The 25,711-nt window shown below is 35.3% G+C and overlaps 1 protein-coding gene across 1 annotated transcript in view; it reads left to right on the plus strand.

Moving 5' to 3' along the window:
• Window positions 1-25,711, plus strand: part of DNAH12 (dynein axonemal heavy chain 12) — a 58,375-nt gene that overhangs the window by 27,107 nt on the left and 5,557 nt on the right. Inside the window, exons 35-65 of the mRNA XM_041425934.1 lie at window positions 20-208; window positions 863-1,014; window positions 1,719-1,857; window positions 1,944-2,110; window positions 3,168-3,423; window positions 3,622-3,921; window positions 4,629-4,807; window positions 6,362-6,554; window positions 6,674-6,835; window positions 8,153-8,347; window positions 9,156-9,289; window positions 9,518-9,680; window positions 10,132-10,212; window positions 11,258-11,434; window positions 11,810-11,941; window positions 12,386-12,475; window positions 13,459-13,599; window positions 13,733-13,974; window positions 14,314-14,461; window positions 15,376-15,521; window positions 15,915-16,129; window positions 17,048-17,240; window positions 18,057-18,249; window positions 18,677-18,849; window positions 19,352-19,492; window positions 20,645-20,803; window positions 21,804-21,948; window positions 22,803-22,953; window positions 23,205-23,458; window positions 23,997-24,137; window positions 24,926-25,063. Of these exons, the coding sequence (XP_041281868.1) occupies window positions 20-208; window positions 863-1,014; window positions 1,719-1,857; window positions 1,944-2,110; window positions 3,168-3,423; window positions 3,622-3,921; window positions 4,629-4,807; window positions 6,362-6,554; window positions 6,674-6,835; window positions 8,153-8,347; window positions 9,156-9,289; window positions 9,518-9,680; window positions 10,132-10,212; window positions 11,258-11,434; window positions 11,810-11,941; window positions 12,386-12,475; window positions 13,459-13,599; window positions 13,733-13,974; window positions 14,314-14,461; window positions 15,376-15,521; window positions 15,915-16,129; window positions 17,048-17,240; window positions 18,057-18,249; window positions 18,677-18,849; window positions 19,352-19,492; window positions 20,645-20,803; window positions 21,804-21,948; window positions 22,803-22,953; window positions 23,205-23,458; window positions 23,997-24,137; window positions 24,926-25,063 (5,289 nt within the window). The remainder of the gene's footprint in view (window positions 1-19; window positions 209-862; window positions 1,015-1,718; window positions 1,858-1,943; window positions 2,111-3,167; window positions 3,424-3,621; window positions 3,922-4,628; window positions 4,808-6,361; window positions 6,555-6,673; window positions 6,836-8,152; window positions 8,348-9,155; window positions 9,290-9,517; window positions 9,681-10,131; window positions 10,213-11,257; window positions 11,435-11,809; window positions 11,942-12,385; window positions 12,476-13,458; window positions 13,600-13,732; window positions 13,975-14,313; window positions 14,462-15,375; window positions 15,522-15,914; window positions 16,130-17,047; window positions 17,241-18,056; window positions 18,250-18,676; window positions 18,850-19,351; window positions 19,493-20,644; window positions 20,804-21,803; window positions 21,949-22,802; window positions 22,954-23,204; window positions 23,459-23,996; window positions 24,138-24,925; window positions 25,064-25,711) is intronic.

A 25,711-nucleotide genomic window follows, 5' to 3' on the forward strand; every position in this document is an offset into this window, starting at 1 on the left:
TAACTTTTTGCCTTTGCAGGGTTGCTTTGCTTTTGCCATAATCTGGTCCATTGGTGGAATTTGTGATGATGACAGCAGGACAATTTTTGATAATTTCTTGAGGGAAACTTTGTCTGGGGAATCTGAAACAAATCCTGTACCAGAGAATTTGGGAACATGGGAGTGTCCCTTAGAAGAGAAAGGCTTGGTCTACGACTACATGTATCAGGTACGATTGGCTTCTGCATCCACTAAATAGATTCTTACAGTCCTAGTAGAAGGAAAATGCAGCCAGGTGGGTTTTTGAACTGTACAAAGCTTGTTGGGTGTTGTAGAGTGTTGGTTGAATTAAATCCCACAGTACATTTTTCATTCCTTTTTCAAATAGCAGTGTACTGACCAATTTTTAAACAAAATTCTAAGATGTATATTTCAGTTATATTTGTAATACTACCACTGCATATTTCTTCTGCAACCCAAGCTCAGCTGGCAGATTCAAATGTGATTTTATTTAGAAGGGATAATGTGGACTGTCCAGAAGGAAAGCAGAATATTAAGCCCATAGGTGGTTTGCCTTGCAATTTTTGTTTATAGTGCCTATTGGACTGCTTCCTTTTGGTTTTTTGTTGTGGTTTTCTGTATGCGTGTATCTTTTTTTTTTTCACTGAACAAAGTTTTTAAGAAAACAAAGGAGTCTAAGTTTAGGTATGTTCTTTAATTCTTTGATAGTGAGGTAAATCAAACTAAATATGTGAACTTTTGAAACATCAAATATTCATTAATTTGTTGAAATCCATTACTTTAATTTTTCACAAGTGAAGTAGTGGAGAAAACCCTTCATATGTATAACACCTATTTGTTCTACATCTGTGTTTCTTCCTAGCTCAAAGGCAAAGTAGGTTGGGCTCACTGGAATGAATTTATTGAACAAATTAGTTACCGTGATAAAAATGTGAAGATTCAAGATATTATAGTCCCAACTATGGATACAGTTCGCTACACCTATTTGCTAGACCTGTTCATTACCCATGGAAGGTAAGTTGCTTCACTACAAATTTCTGAAGTGAAATTTGTTCATAGGTAGAAATATCTCTTATTCTTTCCTTTGAGTTCATTGTTTTTATCAAACCCTCAGTTTATTTGGCTTTTTAAAACAGACATTTACTACAAAAAAAAAAAAAATCTGCCCAAAAGTCTGATCTCAGGTTTTTTGTGAAACCTTATTACAGTCTAACTTTAGTATTTGCAGTCTGATGATGTGCTTAGGACAGCCCAAAAATTGTTGCACCCTCTTTCTACTTTGGCAATTAAATACATATTTTAGGATTTTTTTTTTATTAATCCTATGAAAATCATTTATATTAGTCACGGTCAGATCATATAAGAGAATAAAATAAAAATTAGCCTCAGGTTCCAAGGCTGAAAGCTTTATAAAGTTTGAATTAATGAAAGACCTATCAAGAGAAATTTACCTCCCCTCTGTGTTCATATACTCCAACACTAGTAGAATAAGGGAATTAAAATGTTTAATTATCCTCCCATTGTCTTGATGGTGGAAGCAAACTAAAATTATGGGAGGGTTTAATGAATGTCTTAGAACACTTCAGTTTCTTCTTTAGGCAAGTAATATTTTTAGAGGTAGAAGAAGAAGGACAAGTTAGTAAAACCTTTGACTTCTAGCTGCTTTTAGTTTACAATGTTAGGTTTCTGCAGTCTGTGTGCTTTATTTCTTTGTGAAGACCACTGCTTCTAGTAGGACCTACAGGAACTGGGAAATCTGTGTATGTCAAGGACAAGTTAATGAACAACTTGGAAAAGGAGCGCTACTTCCCGTTCTTCATTAATTTTTCAGCTCGAACCAGTGCCAATCAGACTCAGGTTAGTAGAACAGATTATTTTGATCTCAAGAGATTGTGGACATGTATATGTAATCTGTGTTCTGAGTGATCCTGTTTGCATTGCAGAACATTATTATGGCCAGGCTAGACAAGAGGCGCAAAGGAGTTTTTGGCCCTCCAATGGGAAAAAAGTGCATTATTTTTGTAGATGATATGAATATGCCAGCTTTGGAGAAGTATGGGGCACAGCCTCCCATAGAACTTTTAAGACAGTTCTTTGACCATGGATTTTGGTAATTATTTGAAATACAGCTGAAAATTTTTTGTTCATGTATTTGCTGTTACGCTTATTTATTCCCTTGAATTTTCTTTTCAAAACTTTTCAAAGTGGTTTGTAAATGTTAATGTAAATTTAGTATATATAAAAATATGTTATTTAAAGTTGAAGCAACTTGTGTTTTACTAAGGACTTCTCAGTTTAGGAAATTCATGATCAAATTAATTTTGAGTGTTGTAGAATGTTCTAGTGCTGAGCAGCAGAGTTAGTATATGTTAAATAAAATTATTCATTTACACCTTGATTATTTTAACTTTTTTTTTCCAGTGTAGTTTCTTGTTCTTTCTCTTTCTCCTTAGAAAGTTGGCAGTTTTCTGTACATATCTATATATATGCAGTTATATAAAACTTCTGATTTTATTTCTTATATTGGTTTCCCCTATTACCCATGTTTCTATTAATCAATAATTTTTTTTTAACAAGATCTCAAATTTTTGTTTTTAAATTCACAATGAAATCACGTCTCATAATAAGCATCAAATAAAACAAGTTGAAAGTCTTCCCTGCTTTTGAGGTTTTTTGCTTTGCTTATATTGGAAGATTGGAACAGGTGTTTTCCTGAGTCTGGATCTTTCTACAATTCCAGGCACTTCTCAAATACTGCTGCCCTTGTGATTCCAGGCACTGCTCATATATCTGTTGCTCTTGAATAGATATATACCTTGATACGTTACAGTTTTAATACTCAGAATTTCATTCCAGGTTTTACAGAACATGGTTTAAACAAATAGTCTTTCTTTTGGGCCACAAAATGAAATGTTGAGATTAACTGGCACACAGTTAAAGGACTAGTTGGTTTTTTTGTTGTTTTTTGGGGAGGAGGGGTTGTTTGTATTTAAAAAGATAAAATATATAGAAATATATATTATATTACATAATGCCTACTACGCTTATAGATATTTTTAAACACTTTTTTAATGCATTCAGGGGCTGGTTTGTCATATAGATGCATCTAAGGTGTAACAAATGTATTATATCTGTATTTAAGTGTCACATGGCATTTTGTTTTGAAGGTATGATTTTAAGGACACCTCTAAAATCACCCTTGTTGACGTCCAGTTGCTGGCTGCCATGGGGCCGCCAGGGGGCGGCAGGAATCCTGTCACCCCTCGCTTCCTGCGCCACTTCAACCTCTGCACCATCAACTCTTTCAGCGATGAAACAATGATCCGCATCTTCTCTACTGTAGTAGCTCTTTACCTAAAGATGAATGACTTTCCTCCTGACTTCTCCACAACTGGAAATCAAATTGTCACTGCCACTTTAGAGGTAAGAGGCAAATACCTTACTGGGAATTTCCTTCAATTTGTTCATTGAGGTTCCTTTGCCTTTACAATAATGTAGTGTGAAAGGGGTTTTTTGGATTTTTTGAGAAATAACATTTCAGAAGGCATTTAGGAATTATGATAACAATACAGTCAGTGTTACTTTTTTGATTTTTTTGTTCTCTATTGTTGTTATCTGAAGGTGTATAAGAAAGCCATCAAAAATCTTCTGCCCACACCAGCCAAATCTCATTATACTTTCAACCTGCGTGACTTTTCACGGGTTATCCATGGCTGTTTGCTCATTAAGAAAAGTTCAGTTGCAAACAAACATGTGATGATTCGGCTGTTTGTACACGAGGTGTTTCGTGTCTTCTATGACCGTCTGGTGGAAGATGATGACAGAACCTGGTTGTTCAATCTAGTGAAAGATATTGTGAAAGACCATTTCAAAGAGACATTTGATAGAGTTTTTGCACACCTGAAGGATGGAAAATCATCTGTGAGTATCATGTTTAACCTGTTGCAAAATAATTGCTTTTATTGTAAATTTAGGACATGAGAGTTAAGCATACGTGAAATTTTGATTCAAATGCACATGAAAGTTTGAGTTGAATTTGACCAAATGTCTTCATAAGGAAAGAAATGTAGAAATGAAAATTGTTTGGGAGGGTTTAACTGTTGTAAATGAGCATTATTTTCAAAAAATATTGCATTTAAAATGTGCTACTTTTCCTTAAAATGAATTTGCATATCTGCATCCTGTGATTGTTATTACATTTTAGTATCCAAAATGCTGTGTAGTTGTGTTGTATGTTATGCCTTGTCTTAATTTTTTGTTTGTTTGTTTTTTGTATGTCCTTTGTTGTTGCTTTCTTGTATAGAGGAAATAACTTTGTGATCTTAGTTATCCATTTCATAGTATAAATCTATATGAATTTGGTGTAATCTGAAGGTCATGATTATGAGACTGTTAGTGCCTATTTGAGCCAATTGCTTTCCAAGAACAAATTAAAAATTAGTGTATAGCTCAATGCAGGAAACATAATTTTGAGGGGGGTGTTGTCTGTGAGTCAAAATATTTTGGAGTGCTTATTCTTGTGTCTGGGGTATTTGTCTAAATTCTCCTTTGTTTTCCAAAATTGCAATGAGTAATATATTCATTAAATATTAAACTTGACTACATAATTTGTTGAATATTTGTCATAGGTAACAGAAGAAAACATGAGAAGTTTGTGTTTTGGTGACTACATGGATCCAGAACTTGAGGGAGATGAAAGGCTTTATGTTGAGATTCCAAGCATTGAGGAGTTCAGTGACGTTGTGGAGCAGTGTCTGGATGAATATAATCAAACCCAGAAAACAAGAATGAACCTTGTTGTTTTCAGGTGTTTATGATCTGTTTTATTAAGAGCTTTAAACTGTAGTTGATAATTCAGTATATTCAATTTTGTGGACTGTGGTTTTCTCTATGTCTTCTCCCCTTTATCCATCCTTTATGGTGTTTGTGGTGTTACACATTTATGAATGGAAGTAAACTGATTTTTTTCTTTATGCTTCTCCTTTTTCTATCTCAAAGTAAATAATGAGAAGCTTTTCTCCTAAGGGGCTTTGAATATTTTCCTTAGTTGTTACGGAAACATTGTGCAGTGAATCAGGTAGGTGCTGTACTTCTCCTAGGCCTCTGTCACCAGTGAAGATGGATGTCACTGGACTTTCATTCCCCAAGGACAAGCATCCCAAGAGGGAGATGTTCACAGTCATAGCTGTCTGTCTGCTCTGGTATTACGCAGTACAGCCATGCACCCAGCTGGTGCTGCAGCTAATCCTGTGAAATTTTAGACTCTGCAGGCCCTTATTGTTACCTTAACTTGTGATCATACAAGAGAGAGATTAGGAGGTCAAGCTCCTTTCTCCTCCCTGCTGCTACAGATTACCACCTCTTCATATTTGCCAGGGTAACTTGACACGTAGATACTTTGTGAAGGTGATTAGGGTTACTTCAAACAGTTCTAGTAGCAGCTTATTTTAGTCTGGGTCATTTTGCCAAGCTGGATTTCTGAGAGCCAGTATGTACAGCTAGGCTCCCAGTTTGAAGAGCTGGCAGCCTCTCATCAAAGGTGACTTTCTGGGTGTAGAAGCAATATTCCAGTGACCTCACTGAACAGCAGCCAGGAGGGCATGTTTGACTGCAGCCTTAGAGTTCAGTCTCATAGATAGCATCTGCATTTGTTTCTTTTATTTTTCTAACCAATAAAAATAAGCAAGAATTTATCTTTTTTGAAACGTTTGAAAGTTTTTTTTGAGTCTACTTTTAATAGCTGCTCAGCTTGCTTTAATTACCCCATGCCCTGTGCTTAAGCAGGGGATCTCCTATAGGCCTTGCTTCATATTCTGAGATAAATCAGGCCTGAGTTTTGGCAAGGACTCTCAGTGACATGCAAATACTGCTTCTTGAGGATGTTCCAATGTCAATTCCACATATAAGTTATAAAACACTGTCAGAGGTAGAGGAAAGGGAGATGTTTGTTGATATGAACCATGTTCCCCCAGTGATTACTTTAAAAAGATACTGAAATTGCTGTTCTTCAAGTTAAAATTGGTAATACTGCTCTTATTTTGAAGTAGAGAATTAATGTTTTTCATTTCTTTTAATACATTTATCCTTATAGTCCTCCTGTTCTAACCTCTGCATGTACTTTCTAGCAATTTGTAGTAATTTAGCTACATACTGATGTTTGTATAATAGAAGAATTGTAAATTTTACTTTATTTTGTGGTTCATACCCACTCTCTTTCTACCTCTTCTTCTCTACCCCACCTCACCCTGCATTCAGAAATTTGTTTTGGAGATGCTACTCCTTGATTTGTTTCCCAGTTTTGTGGGTGCATGGATACCCCTGTGTTTCTGCTCTTTGGGTGATCAGCATGTTCCTGACGCAGGTACATGTTGGAGCATTTGTCTCGACTGAGCCGCATCCTGAAGCAGCCCGGGGGGAACGCGCTGCTGGTTGGAATGGGAGGAAGCGGGCGGCAGTCTCTGACCCGCCTGGCAGCCTTCATGGCAAGAATGTGTGTTTTCCAACCAGAGATTTCTAAGACCTATGGTACAAATGAGTGGAGAGAAGATCTGAAAGTGAGTATTAATAAGCTGTCTACATTTTGACTTAAATTTGAGGAAGGAATGTACAATTTTGTTTTGGAGCGTACAGTTTTGTTTTGGAATGTACAATTTTAACTGTGTTGCTTTTTCAGAGACTTCTGAGGAGTGCAGGTGTTAAAGGCTTGAAAACTGTATTTCTAATCACAGACACACAAATTAAAGAAGAAAGTTTTTTAGAAGACATTGACAGTGTCCTCAACACAGGAGAGGTTCCCAATCTTTTTGCAGCAGATGAAAAACAGGAAATTATGGAGGTATCTTTGGAAACTCTCTTTCATTTTACCTCTCTTTTAATCTACTTGGTCAGTTCAGTGTGGAATGTGGCTTTTGGACATGGGCACTTATTTCTGTGACTTCTTTTTGAGATTTTACATAAATCAACTTCATGAACTTATGGAGTAGTTTATGCCAACTGCAAGCTTTAATTCTGACCTCGTGCTCTGTTCACAAACACATCAAGTTGTGCATGTAGAGAACTTGCATTGTTACGAATACCCCGTGGCTGTAGTTATTTTTGTAGTGTATTGTGTGGGACAAGATTGTGCATCATAATGTTTTCATTGATCAGTGAACTGCAAAGAGGTGACATTTTTATTGGAACACATGGTCTGCCTTTCTCAATAGACTCTTTCTCTCTGGAGCACTAGGGCATTGTTAGACAGATTTATAGTCCTGAAGAAACAAGGTGGGCAAAGGTGCTCCATGACTTTAGGCTCATAAGTAAGGATGCAATGTACTCAGGCAAACTAAAAACAAAATTAACTAAAATCAGGCTTGGATTTTCACAATGGCAGTTACAATTTGGGAGGGAGAGGCATCAATCTTTGTATACATCGAGTTGGAAACTTAATGTTAGCAAACAATATTTGGAACTGCATGCTGTGCTGTCTCCCTGTCTCTGTGATGTTTTTACTAAATTAAGTAGGTATGCTTCTAGTTGATTTTCAAGGTGGTTCTTAGTACACACACAAATGTTCTTTATTTCAATCTCTATATCACTTGATAGATGTTACTACTGTTTTTTCTTGCACTTAAATTGTGGAGCATGTTGGATTCATGTATCTTTCAAAGAAGTTAGATTGTAATTCTTGTGATCTTTTTCTGTTACTATTTCATTCTTACCAGGTATATTGTGGCAATATTAACATGATATGGCTCTTTTCCAATTTTACAGTTTGTGTGAACATATTCAGAGGGTATATGCTGGAACTTGGTAACTATCCACAATGTGCCAGCTGGAGCAAAATTGTTTTTTTTTTCATTTAAATCTGCTTCCTCCAAAGAATTCTTCTTTTATTCTATTGTTATGATCTACTCTCTGTTGCTCAGAGCAGCAGATGATCATTTCTGGAACACTTTCAAATGCTGAAAGGGTCACAGATCAATAGTGCAATCCTGTTCTCAGACAGTATTTACTACTTGTTCTGGTTTTCTAGTTTATTTGCCTGTTTCATTTGCACTAAAAAATTTAATTTCCTGGTAATGCTACTATTAATAGGATTGCTATAGGACTGCAGATGTGCTTAATGAGAATTTATGTAACATTTTTTATGCTATGTATTATTCCTCAGGGTGTTCGTGCAGCAGCTCAGGCTGCTGATAAAGGTGAAGAACTCAGTCCCTTGGCCTTGTATGCACTTTTTGTGAACTTCTGCAAAGAAAATCTCCACATTGTGGTGGCATTCAGCCCGATTGGAGATGCTTTCCGCAATCGTCTGAGACAGTTTCCCTCACTCATCAACTGCTGTACTATTGATTGGTTCCAGGTATGGGAAAATATTTATATTATTTCCTCAAAAATCTACTTCAGCTCTCTAACACTTTATATTTCTGAGTGCCATTAGATTTTCTTTTGTCTTCCTTGTAGAAGTACTCCTTGTTTTTTTCAAAATTTTAAAATTGCATAAGCCTTTTCTGTAATATTTTGAGAGCTCTTTGATGTGTGATCTCAACATTTCTACATCTAAATAAAGTTAAATTTTGTTGCTACACATTTCTGAAGTATAAATAGTCTTAGTTTGATGATGGAAATTTGTGATTTTATTACATAATGTGTATGTTTTAAAGGACAAGAGAAACCATTTCATTGTGACTGTGCAATTATCCTAATTGTGGCTGCCGATTAAGCAGGTCATCCATTGTAGGAATGACTAGCAAATACAAATCCTGATGTTTATCAGTAGATCTTTTATAGCAGAATAAAACTTGAAGAAATAGTATCAGTGTAAGCAGTATTGCTTTCAGTAAAGCACTGTTAGCTCTGTAGCTTGGCTCAGTGCTGATGTCAATTAATTTTTCTGCCAAATGGTGAATAGACACAGAACTGTTTGGTTGGAATGTTACTGTGTAGCTTTGAGCTAAAAGATCAACCAGGAGTTGCCAGGAAAGATTGCATGGGCGGTGTGACCTTGCTGCCTGAGCTAAACAACCCTTTTATCAGTTCATTGTTCTTGAGACACAGCTGAGATTAGTGTGTCTCATTCTGGTGGTTTGGATGGTAAAACTTGATTTTAACATTTGAATACTGCTAACAGTTGTATTTTACAAATTTTTTCTTCCTCACTTCTCCCTCAGCCATGGCCTGAAGATGCCCTTGAACGTGTGGCTAGTAAGTTCCTGGAAACACTTCAGCTCACAGACACTGAGCGTCAGGCGGTTGTGCCCATCTGTAAATACTTTCATACTTCAGTTTTGGCACTCTCTGAAAGGTCAGTCTGTGGCTTTTGCAAACAATCATAAAGTATTAGGTGACTGAGTTTCAATGCTATTCATTTATATATTAAAATTAACACAACTTCATAACATTTGCCTTCATAAAAATTATATAAAATCACTGAAATTGTTAATTCCTATAAAACAGTTATATAACTTTGCTAGTGATAAACTAAAAAATAAATAAAAAATTGTTACTCTTTCTTTTTTTACTTTTTTAATAGGTTTTTACGAAGTCTGGGACGCCATAATTATGTTACTCCTACTTCTTATCTTGAGCTTATTGCTGCATTTCAGAGACTTCTTACTGAGAAACGAGACAGTGTAATGAAAGCCAAGAAGAAATATGTGAATGGGCTAGATAAACTAGCTTTTGCTGAGTCACAGGTGAGTTACCACAAATATGGAACTGAAATTAGCAAATGTTTGTCAAATGCAGATCTTTTTCTGGAGAAGTCAGTCAAAAGTGTTGCTTCAGAGTTTGTTTAGCTAAATCTTCGACAGTAAAACTAACAAATGGATTTTGCCTTTTCTTTCCTGCAATCACAGAACTTGTGCTGAAGCCATAGATCTCTAAGCATATATTGTTAAGTAGTGTATGAACAGAGCTGTCATTTCCTTGGTGGTTAACAGGTGACTATAAGTGATCATAGTTCTTAAAATTAGACATTGTATGTAGGAAATAAAAATAAGTCTTGGGAATGTTTTGATTTGAAACTGAATGTTACATCCTTCTATCAATAAATTAGTCATTAGATAAAATCTAGGTCTTAAAGAAATTGTTGGAAATTGTGCTCGACCCTTCTGGACCCCACCTGATTCTTTTGTATATTCATAGGTTGGTAGGATGAAAATTGAATTAATTGAGCTGCAACCCAAACTGGAAGAGGCTAAAGTGGAAAATGCAAGCATGATGAAGGTAGAGTTATACAAATACAGCTTTGTGGCTTTTAATGTAAGCATGTGTCTTACTTCACTGATGTGTGTCTTTCAGAAAGTAGGAGTTGAATTGAGGTTTCTGTGCTCACTCCTTGTTTACAGAGGTTTATAGTATTCTGAAACTGGTTTTTTTATGTTTATAGCCTTAGAACAGAAATAAAATTTCATTCTTTATATGAAATACATTCTCTGGATATACAGTCATTGCCTAAGCTACATGCTGAAGGATGTTAGAGGAACTTTCATGCTAATAGTGATTGAATCAGGTTTCCCAAGTTGATTCACAAACATTGTGAAAACCTCAGATAGTTTTTCCATGTGACCAGATGTGATGAAACAAATAAGAATAGTTTTGTGTGGTCTGTCTTTGCATGCATAGGGATTATATGATTGATTTAGAAAAGAATCCTGGGAATTTAGTGGGATTTAGGATCAAAAATCTTGAGTGTTTTGAAAATTCCAGTGTATGAAAATATACACATACTCATCTAGTACATGACTGTTGTATCACCAAAAAAGCATGAATTAATTGGCATGTTATACACTTGTTTCTGATTCCTAAGTGTTTTTACAGATACAGTTCTATCTCTTCTGCCTCTAAGAAAACTGAATGTCACTTCCCTAGAACTGCAAAGGGAGTTGGATAAAGACTTGACTTATCCCTGAAAAGAAAATAAATTTCAATAGTCAATGCTACAGACCATGAAGCTAAAACTCATCCCTTTTAGTTGCAGTGGGATGTGCAAACATCAGGAGCTTCTCCTGAATTTCAAATGTATTTTAAACAGCTTTTTTTTGAGAGTAATCTGATATCATGCAGTTTATCATGGCATTTTAACAGTAGGTAATGTTGCAATATGCTAAGAAATTATTCCCTTAACATAAATTTAAATGATGTTAACATATTAAAAACCTTGTTTCCTTTATATTTTACAGTATTCCGTAAGTTCTATAGTAGATAATTTCAGTTTATTTGATCATTCATGGCACAACATAAATAAAGCCCACTCATGGTTTTTCTTTAGATTATAGAAGTAGAATCTGCAGAAGTAGAAGAAAAGAGAAAAATTGTTAAAGTGGATGAAGAAATTGCTACATCAAAAGCTGAAGAAGCTCAGGCACTGAAAAATGAATGTGAGAGTGACCTGGCAGAGGCACTACCTGTCATGGAGGCTGCAATTGGTGCTCTTGACACTTTGAAGGCAAGCTGATCTTAATTTCAGCATTTGAAGGTGTTATGTAGCTTGAAAATGAAGTAGGAATTTAGAAGAATAAGAGATGACACATAAGTGTAGCAAAAATATTCTGACCTGGAATTTTTAAAGCGTAGTTTTATTTAATCTTTAGTTTACAGTTTATTAGCGTTTATTTAATTTTTTTCCTCTGCATAGAGGATAGTGGTGGATATTGTTAATCATGATGGTAACATTGTATCGTCCCTTCTAAAAGTCCTTTGTTACCACTTATGTTCATTGGTAACAGTGTTATAATTCTCTCTTATAATTCCTCTTTTTTTCTATCAGTTCATCTGCTGAGTGCTGAGAAAGACATAATACTTAATGTATTTTTTATTTTAGCCTTCTGATATAGCAGTCGTCAAAACAATGAAAAATCCTCCATCTGGTGTCAAACTTGTCATGGCTGCTGTCTGTGTCATAAGAGAACAAAAGCCTGAAAGAATTACAGATCCTTCAGGATCTGGAGGCAAGGTAAAACAGCAGATGATAGTCTGAAATAAAAATGTAATTCATGTTCTTTCCAATGCTTATCCAATAAACAAGATAACCCAAGATCCATTAAAGCAGGCAAATACTTATAGCCTCCACCCAGGATTTTACTGAAAACATTCTGAATTCCTTATTTTCCAAATTTTTTTATGTGATTTAATTTTTAAATTAAGATTTAATTTGCTTTACACATTTCTTGAGAGTAGATAATGCATAACTTCCCTGAGACACTGTTTACTTTTTGACTGAAAGTATGATTGGAAGGAAATATTTGGTCTGACAGACTTTCTGCTTTATTGGCCTCTCAGGAAGATACCTGATTATCAGTATTAAATATTCATGAATTTTAATTAAATGAGGTTTGTAATTTTTTGTCTGTGTATTTGTTTTAAATCCTGAAAAGGTATTTCCTACTATGTTTTGTAGATTTTGGATTATTGGGGTGTAAGCCAGAAAATGCTTGGCAACATTAATTTCTTAAAGGAATTGAAAGCCTGTTCTGAGAAACCCATTCCGGTAAGGCTTTTTCAGTAATTTTTACCAGACACTTTTTTGCAGGGGAAAAAAAATAAAATGAGAAAATACCTTATTGGAGAAATCATTTGTCCAAATCAATCAGTTTCTTCTGGGCGTGTGTCCTTTTAGCCTCATTTCACATATTCTGTTTTGGGAGCTGATGGGGTTTCTTGGTGGAACCAATGGACATTTGATCCATGTCCAGCCTTCCTATGCCTTTTTGTTTTGCTAGTTTTACTAGATCAACCATTCAGCATGATAAACTTCTTTTTATAATTGACTGTCCATTGCTGCCTTTCTTAACATCTTTTTCTAATTGTATTATTTTTTATTAAATGTATGAATGAATGAATGATGACAAAATGGGTAATATTTTGTTAATTATATTGGAAGATATACAATAAATGCAGAAATGTACTAGCTATATAACCTTTCAAATGTGATATTTTCTCCCAAAGGTCTTGCTAGCCTAGAGTGTGATTCTTGCCCTTTGCTGAATTAATTGGAAATTGAATATGCCTTGTCCTTGATAGACTGTGCTTTGCCCTTTATAAAACTGATCCCGAAAAATAGGCACAAGCAATTGCATTTTGTATTACATTAGGAGAAATACATTTAGTAGTGTCCCCAAAGTTGTGTATTGAGAAAAAGATAGCAAATAGTGGAATTGATGTGTTTTGCATAAGGGGCAGTGTCAATTAAGGCTTCTGTGTGACTGTAATGCTCTTAGCACTTACAGAGCTGCCACATGGAAGATACAGCAAATGCAGGATTAGAAAGGGTAAGGACAGGATTAGAATGAATACAGGAAAAGACTATGAAACATAATAGAAAGATCAAAACAGTCAAATGAGCAGTGATTTCTACAACAATTATTATGGAATAGTTCGTTATTTCATTGTGTAGAGAAATGGCAATGAGTGAGTTCAATTTTGAAGTGTCAGCTGTGAGATCTGATGGGCTATAATGCTTTCCTTACCCAGGAGGCTGTCATGCAGAAGATTCGGACTGAATACCTGACTAATCCAGAGTTTGATCCACAAGTGGTGGCTAAAGCTTCCTCAGCAGCAGAGGGTTTATGCAAATGGATTAAGGGAATGGAAGTCTTCCACAGGGTATCAAAGGTGTGGTTTTGATCCTTGCCCCTTGGTGCTGTGGAATCTTCCTTTGCTCCATGTATTCACCCTAAGCATTGTAGTTAATAATAAAGTTACAAAAATGTTCTAAAGCATTTGTGGATTGGTTGTAATTGAATAGGAGATTGAACCCAAAAAAGAACGTTTAAAAGTGGCAGAGGAGTCCTTGGCTGTGACAATGGAACTGTTGAATCAGAAGAGAGGAGAACTTGCAGAAGTTGAAGGCCGTTTGGCTGCTTTGGAAAAAACCTTTGCTGAAAAGACAGAAGAAAAGGCTCGTTTGGAATTCCAGGTTGATCTGTGTGCTAAAAAACTGGAACGAGCAGAGAAGTTGATTGGAGGCCTTGGTGGAGAGAAAACAAGGTCAGTTTAAAGTTCAAATGTCAGATAAAAGAACCACTGTAGAAATAGAAATTGAAATTATGTTCTCTGAGCCTTCAATGCTATGTTTGTGTCTGAGGACTAAACTCTAAAGAATATCTGGCACCTTGAAATATTCGTAGTTGTTTGTAGCATAAAAACATGGGCAACAACATTGGGAGAATTGTAGCAGAAATCTCTTCAAAATGAGAATAGAATACATGAATGAGATTTACATATTTTTCACCTATTATTACCTAAGATCAACAAAACCAAGTTGGTTTTTGACATCAGTATCATTAATGTGGAGGTTTCAGTATGACTTTTTTCTGCTTTTCATAGGTGGAATCAAGCTGCATGTGATCTTCAAGAGGAATATGATAATCTGACAGGTGATATTCTGATATCAGCTGGTGTAATAGCATATCTGGGAGCTTTTACTGCTGGATTTCGACAAGAATGTACCAAAGATTGGAGCAAACTGTGTGAGGTTAGAAGGTTGTCTTAGACTTAAATAAATGTTTCGATTTTTTGAGACTACAGTAAAATGCTTCAAAAATCCCTTGTAATTTACCTAATATTAGCCTAGTAAACCTCATGGGACCAGTTCTGCTGAGCCAATATTTTGTAGATTTGAATTTAATTAAATCAGCGAACTTATTCCGCACTTACAATTTACTCCACAATAGCATATCAGAAACATCATTGATTTTGTAAGTCTTGATTGCTACTAAAGTAAAATCTCATTGTTTTCTGTATTTTGCCTTTAAATAAAATAAATTTAAAATGTAGCTATGTGTAATGTAAAACATTCTATAACTTACACCATACAAATATTTGTATGTTAATTAATTGTTAATTGTGTGGTTTGCAAAGGGACACTTCCAACATAGGAACCCTAACCCAAACCTAACCCTAACCATAACTCTAACCCTGATGGCATATGAATGCCATAATTCATAAATCAAATAAATTCATTAATAATTGATAAATCAAGTGATTTGGAAGCACTTAAAAATGGATGAAATAGTAACAAATCAGCACGGGATTGCTGTACTGATTTAATAGAAGATATAATTAGATATTTCCAACTGTGTATGTATTTCTTAAGTCATGTAACAAACCTCCCACATTATGAATGTACCAAAAACTGGACAAATCTTGCAAAATTTGATGAAAGAATAAATATTTAGTGGGAAAATGTAGTTAATTATTGAAATTACGATTTTATTTTCCCCAGGATTTTTACTTATACAGGATTTTTCCCCAGGATTTTTACTTATAGTTTCTTAAAACAAAATGCACATTGTCTTTTTGGATTGAATTGACATTTAATAAAGATATAAAGAAAGCCAGAATAAAGAAAAGCATTTATTTTGTTGGGTTTCCTCCCCTCTTTTTCAGGAGAAAGAAATACCTTGTTCTGAGAATTTCTCTTTGAGCAAGAACCTTGGTGACCCAATAAAAATAAGAGCCTGGAATATTGCTGGTTTGCCAACTGACGTATTTTCTGTAGACAATGGGGTCATTGTTGACAATTCAAGACGTTGGTAGGTGACAAAAAGGTTTCATTTCAAATCCAAGTTAAAAAAAAAAAAAAGAATATATCTAGAAAGAGTGTAGCTTCTGTAGAGCAATCTAATTTAAAAAGGAGTGGAATCTTTATATTCCGGGGGGAGGTAGAACAATATTTTACAATAATTCTGTATTCTGGTTATTTTCTGAAAATTGTTAAACATTTTTTGCAGCTTTTAAAGCTATTTCTGCTATTACTTTTCAAATTATTGTAAAACACCTATGCATACATTATTGACTGTTATCTTAAAATAACATAATTAAATTGTAATACTTCTTCTCTACAGTCTAATACAGAAACTTGTAAAATAGTTTAAAATTTTGAAAAATGCCTGCAAGCACTGAGAAAACTGTTCTGTGTTTTCTAGGCCATTAATGATTGATCCTCAAGGTCAAGCAAATAAATGGATCAAGAATTTTGAGAAGGACAACCGTCTGAATGTTATCAAGATCAGTGACGCGGACTATATGAGAACTGTGGAGAACTGCATTCAGTTTGGGACTCCACTGCTGCTAGAAAATGTTGGGGAAGAATTAGACCCATCTCTTGAGCCTTTGCTGCTTAAGCAGACATTTAAACAAGGTACAGCAGAACTAATTTAGAACCCTGAAGGAGAGGACATTAGTTCAGTTTCTAGTCTCTGGCACCACCTGATGTTTTCCATATTGCTCTCTTCTTGACTTAATTGTGCCTCTGGAAGAGAAGGGTAATTGCACAACAGCCTGAAGTTTTACTTTTTAATAAATGTCATTCCTGCCTATCATAAAAATGGTTTTATGTGAAAACTTTTACCAGATCACTATAGGAGACTAAAGAAGTTCTGTAAAGGAAACATTGTCAGGGAAATTGTTTTGCTTGTTCATTTTAATATTTTTTAGTCTAATGATAATATTTGCTAAATTTTGCACAAATAAAGCTGTCAAGACATTTTGCTTAAGGCATAGTTTTCACTGTACTTAGTAAGTAGCTACGAATTTGGTTTTCAGCTTGTCCTCCTGTTAGATGACAGAAAAGTGCACATAAAGAAAAATATTTTTTCCCTTCCTTCTTACCTAGTTTGTCTTTATTGGTTTTCATGTTCAGAATTAAAAACAAAAGGAAAGTAAAGGTCAAACACTTTTTTTTCTTTGTAGTTTCCTCTTTCAGATAAGTAATTCAAGGAAAGAATAGTCTGTAAGAATAGAATATTTGGGAATAATTCCACAGCTCTCTGTTGCTGTCTCTAGTTTTATATGCAATATAACGTCTCTAGTTTTTGTATATGCAAATTGAAAGTACAGCAGTGACAGGATTGACTTGATTTCATCTGCGGAGAGTGATAAGTGGCCTCATTGAAGTCTGTGAGAATTTTTTAGACTATCAGATATATTTACTAATTTTTCCTTCTCAAGAAATTTGTGATTGATGAGAAGTTTGTTTTTATTTAATGACAGAAGTATTTTTATTCTATCCATAATTGGAGTAGATAAGTTTTCTTAATGTTTCTCTTCTTAACTTCAGGAGGTATGGAGTGTATCAGGCTTGGTGACAGCATTATTGAGTATTCCAGTGATTTCAAGTTTTTTATTACCACAAAACTAAGAAATCCACACTATATGCCTGAACTTGCTACAAAAGTTTTATTACTCAATTTTATGATAACACCAGAGGGACTTGAAGATCAGCTGCTAGGTATTGTTGTAGCAGAAGAAAGGTAAGGCTCTCTTTATGGTAAACAGCCATTAAAGGTTTTTATGGCATAATCCCAGGAAATGAGAAATTAATTTATTGTATAGAAGAATGGATGTTACATGGTATAAATGTTGCTCAGAAACAGCTTTAAATCAAAATTTTATTATTTAAAAATTTTGCTAGGGATAAGTGTCCACAAGTTAATTAAAATAGCAGGTGTGAAATCATTGTGTTTCATGGCAGTTTTCTCCTGAAATATTCCTTGAATGTTAGAAAACTTTGTAAACACTATTTGAATCATTACTGTTATTTTTTTCAATGTGACTGAAGGTGTAGGCAAAGGCATAGGGGATTTCATTTTAATTTTGTATGAAATAAATACAAAGTACCTCTGAAACTGATTATGGATCATATCTGAGCCCTCACAGAGGCACAGAGAAATAGTATCTGGGTTAGGCAGGCATGTCTGTGTACCTGGGCTAAACTGTTTGCTAACAGGAGTGTTTCCAGCAGTAAACTGGCTCTGTGTATTACTTGGTAGGTTTTTTTTTTCAGGCAGCAGCAATACAGTAAAGGAAAAGTAGGATGCACTGCCATTTTCAAAATGCTAAGATGTTAAAGATTAGACCATCATTTCCAAATACTGAGTAGAGGTAATGTGAAGAAATCTATACTCCCCAGTATAAATAGATGTTAATCACCAAAAACCTCCTTAAACTGAAAAGAATATTCACACATAACTTCCTGTAGGAAGAGGGAGTAATTTTCATGGGCTTTTTTCGCAGCCAGTGCAAGATGAGCATTGATTGATTTTGTTTTTTGTGTTTTTCTTCATTAGGCCAGATTTAGAAGAGGAAAGAAATGCTCTCATTGTTCAGTCCGCAGCCAATAAAAAGCATCTACAAGAAATTGAGAAGAAAATTTTAGAAACTTTAGAGTCATCTGAAGGTGATATTCTGGAAGATGAGACTGCCATCCAGGTCTTGGATTCTGCCAAAGTCATGGCTAATGAGATCACAAGAAAGCAGCAGGTAAGGAGTGTGTATGTGGTGCCTCCCTCAACAATACTGAGAAATTAAATGTTAAATTTTGCAGCCAGCAGAAGGTCTCTGATTTGGATGCATAGCACAAGGATCAAATTCTGCGCTTGTGAAACGGAAAGAGAAATGAAATTGGATCTGTTCTAGAATCTTCACTGGTAGTTTATTCAGTCTTTAAAATGTTTTAAAGTGTGTGTATCTGTAGTGCAGGTAAATAGATCAGGCAGCGCTGGGGTAGGGCCAAGTGTTCGTTTTACCGACTGGGGTGGTGCCTTCTGGAGCAGAAAAGTTACAGCGTTACTCTGGTGCTGCCCTGCTGTATGGCACTATTCCAGAACTGTTATTAAGTAGTAATATTGTCATAGAACATGAGAGTATTAAGGCTATTAGAAGCTGTTGTTTCTCCCCTGCTGTGCAGATTGCAGAGAAGACGGAGCTGAAGATCGCGGAGTCGCGGGAGGCGTACCGGCCCGTGGCGCAGCACTCGGCCGTGCTCTTCTTCAGCATCGCTGACCTGGCCAACATCGACCCCATGTACCAGTACTCCCTCAGCTGGTTTGTCAGCCTCTACATCAGCTCCATTCACGACAGGTAAAGAGGGTCAGTCTGCAGAAAATAAGGGGTTTTCATTCTCTTCTTATGAATAGTTTTCTCCATTTGGAGACAGTTTGCCTCATTAAATGCAGGATTTTGAAGGAAAATAGGATTTATTAATGAATTAATTTATCTTTTTAGTTACTGTTAGAACAAATGATGAACTGTAAGGATGTGCCATATTTAAGTATTTTTAAGAATGTGACTTAGTGTGAAGTCAGGTTCTGAAATAGGCTCCATTTTGATGACTGAGTGCCAACACTGAACTGTGGCAAATTGATTTCAGCTTATTATTTTGCTTGGGACTTCTAATAGTGCTACAATCTTTTAAAAATACAGGAAGTATAGTTGAAATTTTGGGGAAACTGCCACCTAAGTCCCTTGTGGAGCCTGTGGATCTGATATAAATCCTCCACAACCCTAAATAGATTAGATTTCTTAACAGATTGTATATGTTATTCAATTTGAAGTCTCAGTTTATTACTTCTTTTCTTTTTAGTAATAAATCCAAAGTTTTGAAGAAGCGACTTCAATATCTAAATGACCACTTCACCTACAATCTGTACTGCCAAGTCTGTCGTTCACTGTTTGAAACGGACAAGCTGCTCTTCTCATTTCTATTGTGCTGTAATCTGCTCTTGTAAGCTCATTTTTGTGAAGTCTCTTATTAACAGAAACTAATGATTTTGTCATGGAAGCAGGTACTGATGAGATGGAATGTTCTGCACATAATAATGCCTTTGGAGTAAGGTCATGAACACTTTTCTAAGATGTGCAATAAAAAATGGAAGAGTGTGTGAGTGCATGTATGACTACTACAGGACACTTGAAAAAAAAAGTGTGCCCATTTGTCAATGGTTTTGTCAATGATATCTTTAAAGGATCTGGGTAGTGTTACATACATTTTCACATTCCTTATGTCAAAAACAATTTCTGTTATTTAAGAAAACATTTTAGAAAGAAAACTTAGGCAGTAATGTGTAATGCCAACAACTTCTAGGTTTTTGTCTTTATTTTTCATTTTTTCTCTTCTCTGTTTGTTCCCCTTTTTCATTTACATATCACATGGTCTCAGATGCAGTCTTCTCCTTTCCACCAGCTTTTTAGTTTTTTCTTCCTAATTTTGTGTGAACAGATTATGAAAGGAATAATATGTTCAAAATTGCACAACCATTAATTAATTGCAGTGTGTGCTCATCTCTACATGGATGTTCTTCCTGGGCCAATCTGTAAGGGTACTGTAATTGTAGAACACATTATTTTCTGCAAAGCCTTTAAAAATCAGGAATAATTGCACTTTAAAAAAAAAAAGAAAGGCAGGTATTAGGAATAAGTTCTTCACCAAAAGCATTGTCAAGCACTGGAACAGGCTGCTCAGGGCAGTGTAGAATTACCATCCCTGGAAGCATTTAAAAGCTGTATAGATGTGGCAGTGAGGGACAGGGGTTAGTGATAGCTTGGCAGTGCTGGGTTAATGGTTGGACTTGATCTTAAAGGTTTTTACCAACCTAAACAATTAATTGATTCTAAGATTTACCTCTTGAAACCCTTCCTTTTGTATTAATCAGACATTTTTACCAGCAATTTTTAATAATATAGCCTATTGAGATCTGATCTCAGCTCTTACTGAAGTAGAAGCATTCCTAAAGGGCAGTGAAATGTAATTAGTTTAAAACCACTGTTTATATTATGTAAAATTGTATCTCAATTACTGTTTGTTGTTTATTTTTTGGTTTGTTTTTTTTTTTTGTTTGTTTGTTTGTTTGTTTGTTTGGTTTTTTTACATAAATAGGGCTAATAAGGAAATAGAACATCAAGAGTTTATGTTCTTACTAACTGGAGGTGTGGGTCTCAAGAATGAGCACAAGAACCCAGATCCATCTTGGCTATCAGATAAGAGCTGGGATGAATTATGTCGTGCCAGTGAATTCCCAGCTTTGGAAAGTCTGAGGTATGGTAAACTATTGATGGGAATTGGCCTGAATTGGTTTTGACCAATACATATGTAACATACTGAAAGAAATGTTTGTTATGTTTTCCAAATCAGTGCCAGAATGCAAATGGGGTGAAACCAGCCCCTTTTTTCATTTCATGTTTGCTTCACTTGCTCCAATCAGTCAGATCACTAGTTATAATATTACATAATAAAACTATTTTTTCTAAATTATTTGAGGCATTGCTTAAAGGAACTTTTCTTCTGAAGTGTCTTCATAGTAGAGAAACAATGCTTTAAGGATTCAGTGAAAGCCAGAGATAGTAGATGTCGCAGAATTCCACTGCAGTTCTGGGGAAAGAGTTTTTCTAGTAAACTCTTCTCCTGAACTCAGTACAATTTCACCCTGGTTTAAGTAGAATTTAACACTAAATTCTGGAGACAACATGGCTGTACAAGACTTCCATAAATTAGCTGACTGAGTGCAAATATTTGGAACATTTTGATCTGAATGCAGTAACGCTGCTCCCTTAGAAGAAGTACTTTGAGGTTGTTTTGTGTTTCAGCCCCTTTTGGAGTTTAAGTAGCAATGTGGATGATGATCCCGCCTTTAAACAATCTGAGAGTTGTCCCATTGCCAAGGACATACTCTGCATGTTGTGTGAAGGAAAACAGGTTTCCTAGTTGAATTTCCTGGTAATTTTCTTCAGTTAAAGTGTGGTGTTTCCCTGAACTAGTGGAGGCAGAAAATTCACCCGGACCTATGAAGGTGCAAGCAGTGCTGGCTGGAAGAACAGACTGAACTTATTGTCATCTTGGAATCTTTCAGGTGGAATCTCTCCTCAGCAGCATGGTGGAAAGAGATTTTTCACCATTCAGCATGGAGAAAGACAACTGTAGAATTATTTCGTGATGTAGATATGAAGTGTCTTAAATGACAATGCAACGTAATTTGCCTTTGATAAACATTTAAAAAAAGACTCCAGGTATTTATAGTGCTCGTGGTTTTTTTCTCTAGGAGTCATGTCTCTGAAAATATAAGTGAATGGCAAAAACTGTATGATAGCAAAGAGCCTCACAACTTTCCATTACCAGAAGAGTTTAATAATACATTAACTGAATTACAGAAGATGATAGTTCTTCGGTGCTTAAGACCAGACAAGGTAAAATGATCTGTTATGGAGTGTTTGTAGACTGTGCCATACCTTGTAGCATAGTTTGCCCGGCCTGTTGCAGTAATTAGTCTGTTCTTCATCATATTTATTAAGAAAGTAAATGCTGTTCTTATATTTCAAGTGACCAATACAAACACCTAAAGCATCAGCTGAAATCTTTCTTTCTGGTGTGATTTAATGAATCTTTTGGAGGATTCTCACTGCTCCAGCTCACATGAATTATTTTTTTCATGCCTACGCTGTTCCCTGGTGCACTCAATATACTCAAGAACAGGACGTATTAGCCTGAAAAGAAATACACAGGTTATCTAATACCATGTGCTTTCATGCAAATGATATTTAAGGCAAAAAGAGATAAAATGTGTTGATTTGAATGACCAAGATGAACGTTCAGCAAATTCTGCCTTTGGTGCTCCTAGCAAATTGTATTGCATTTTCTTTAGGAACTATCAATGTTAGAATTTAAGGCATATTACTATTTCTCCCTTGAATTAATTAAAAATAATTACATTAATATATCCTAAGGGAGAAGGTACTTGTCCTCTGCATCAGGAAAAGCCTAACTCAAGGTCTTAATATTATTTAATATTATTTAATATTATTTATATGAGGTATGTTATTCTTAATTTTCTAAAAACATTATTATTCCCCTTGTAAGGAAAAAATAAGGAGGGAGCTGTCAACAAGAGGTGAAACCTTTGCCTTTGGATCACTCTGCAAGACTGGTCTCAAATCTCTACAAATCAGAGAAGTGTCTGCAGGCCTGGGAATTTGGCATAGAAGACATTATCAGATCTGCAGTTATGTCTATGCTAATGGTTTGTATTTCCTTTTTTTCCCAGATTGGTCCAGCTATAACAACATTTGTTACTGAAAAACTGGGGAAGAAATTTGTAGAACCACCACCTTTTGATCTAGCAAAGAGTTACTTAGATTCAACTGCTACAGTCCCTTTAATATTTGTGCTGTCTCCAGGAGCAGATCCCATGTCTAGTAAGTATACACAGAAAGAGAAAGCAGGGACCTCAAATTCCCCTTCAATACACAGTGAGGATTATATTCCATTTTCTGCAAGTAGATTTGAGTGCATTGTGTCAGACTGGTAGAATTCTGTGTCCCTTAAAAATGCTAATTCATATGTACATGTAAACAGAACAGTAATAGAAGTTTTTCAATTTACTTTTTTTTCTGACATAACTTCTTTTTAATGTATGAGTGCTAAAATCTTATGCTTTCTGTTCAAGGCCTCATGAAATTGGCAAATGACAGAGAGATGGTAGGAGATAAGTTTCAGTCCATCTCATTAGGACAAGGACAAGGACCAATAGCTACAAAAATGATTCAAACAGGAATGGAAGAAGGAACATGGGTTTGTTTACAAAATTGTCATTTAGCTGTCTCCTGGATGCCAATGCTGGAGAAAATATGTGAGGAGCTTGACAGTGAAACATGTCACCCAGAATTCAGACTTTGGCTTACAAGTTACCCTTCACCAAAGGTATATGCATGGCCCTATAATCTCTGTTTAGGGAAAGGGAAAGTTGATGGCATTTTTAGGGAATTTTTGTATACCCGAATGAGCTGATAATACAAAACTTCTGTGAAATGCAATGAGCCTTTGAAGACATAATTTAACCAAGAAAGGGCATTTAAAAAATAATTTTAAACATGATAATATCAGGCTTCCTTTGTAATATTTTGATGCTGTGATGTGCAATATTTTGTGTACTACTCAATGAAACTCCAATCTGTCAGCATATATGATTAAGAAGGTGTTTTTGCTCTCACATAAATTAAAAAATTAGTCTTGCATTTTATCTGTGAAGTGTTGAATACCAAGAAAACATTTTAAAATACAGATTTGTTATTTACAGCAGAGTCTTACTTTCTTGATGCCTTGGAGAATTTTTTATAAGCTTTTGACCTTTAAAATGTAATTTCTTGCAGATAGTTGTTAATGTAAAAAACACAGAATAGTAATATATTGTTAATATAGAATCTCTTCCACACTTTCTATTGCTATTTTTTATTTCTAGTTTCCAGTAACCATTCTGCAGAATGGCGTGAAGATGACAAATGAGCCTCCTACTGGTCTCCGGTTAAACCTGCTCCAGTCATTTCTTTCTGATCCTATTTCTGATCCTGAATTCTTTGCTGGATGCCCTGGAAAGGAGCTGGTAATATGACTATCTCTTGAGAAGATTTTATATTTTGGAGGTTTTTTTTATCCACAGATATATTGATTTCTGTCCAGTGAATAATTACAAGCTAAAATTTTTACTGTGCTTGTGAATTTAGGTTTGGCAGTGATAATTAGTTAAGAATTACCTCTGCCAGGTAATTTCATGTAGCGGTATTTTAAATGGTTTGTTAGGCTTTATTAAATCACTTACATGCTACACACATAGTGCACAATGTATATGGACTCAGAACATTGATTAGAAAGGCATGTCTGTTGTTATTGGGATAATCAGCACTGAGGAGACCTTTTCTTGCTACCAGGGACCAAGTACTGCAGTGCCCATATATCTTATTGGTACCTGGTGAGCAACTTCACTAATCATTACCTGTGAAGGAAGTGAAAAACAGCGGGATCAGAGATATGAGTTATCAACATACATAGGTGTGACTGCACCTAAGGACTTGCTTTAAAAATACATTTGTATTTTTTGTTTATCTAATGAACCTTAAAAATAAATATCTGGTGCTGTTGCAATTCTTATGAAGTCAGTTGCCCTATACATTAAAGAATATCATGGTACTTGAGGAAGTGCCTACATGTGCTTGCATATGTGACACTGTGTTGCACTTGTTCCCTGGGCAAAAACCACAAGGTACTTAGTGGTGGCCTGGATTTACACTTGGGTGGAGAGTGGTAATCCAGGGGTGCTCACTACACAGGTTGCACAATACCATGAATTTACAAACTAGTTAATAATACATTTTTCTTTTGCTTTTCTCAAAGATATGGGAGAAACTACTCTTTGGAGTTTGTTTCTTCCATGCTCTTGTTCAGGAGAGAAGGAAGTTTGGGCCCCTTGGTTGGAATATACCCTATGGATTTAATGAATCCGACTTGAGAATCAGTATCAGACAGCTGCAGGTAAAATCATTGATTATCTCCTGAACTCTGATCTTGCAAAACACAGCTGGGAGTAACAAGGAGCAATACACTGAAGTTACCTCAAATGTTCATAGATATTCAGGACTTCAGCTGTAAGGGCAAGGGATATCAATCATAAATATTTTTAAAATTACAAATTACGTAAAAAGCTTAGATTCCTATAGACATATGGAATATAATGGATATATGTGAGTATCATAAAAGTTAAATTTGTCATGTACAAAAGCTCACTGTTCTTGAGGTAGCACATGTCAGTGACATATTTTTACATGTATATTAGTAGTTAACAGAACCTCAGACTATTCTCCTTCCCCAAAATGAGATGGTGAATACTACTCGACCTTGAGCCTTTTATGGGCACTCTTTATAAAAGTCAGGAGAATTAAAACAGAATTACAGAAGTTGAGGCTGAAGATTCACAAAGTTACCAAGAAGTTAATGAATGAGATTGGAGAAAGATTAAAAGATAAATTAAGTGAAACACATGTTTATTTCTGGTGCAGAAAAGTGTCCATCTGAACTGGAGAAACCATCCACTTGTAAATAATTGAAGAATTACTTGGATGACTAAGTAATTTTGATATTCTTAAGAGGCTTTTGCTCTTAACTTGTCTTGATTTTAAACAG

This window comes from Onychostruthus taczanowskii, unplaced genomic scaffold, assembly GCF_017590055.1.
Source record: "Onychostruthus taczanowskii isolate IOZ18803 unplaced genomic scaffold, ASM1759005v1 scaffold9, whole genome shotgun sequence".
NCBI lineage: Eukaryota > Metazoa > Chordata > Aves > Passeriformes > Passeridae > Onychostruthus > Onychostruthus taczanowskii.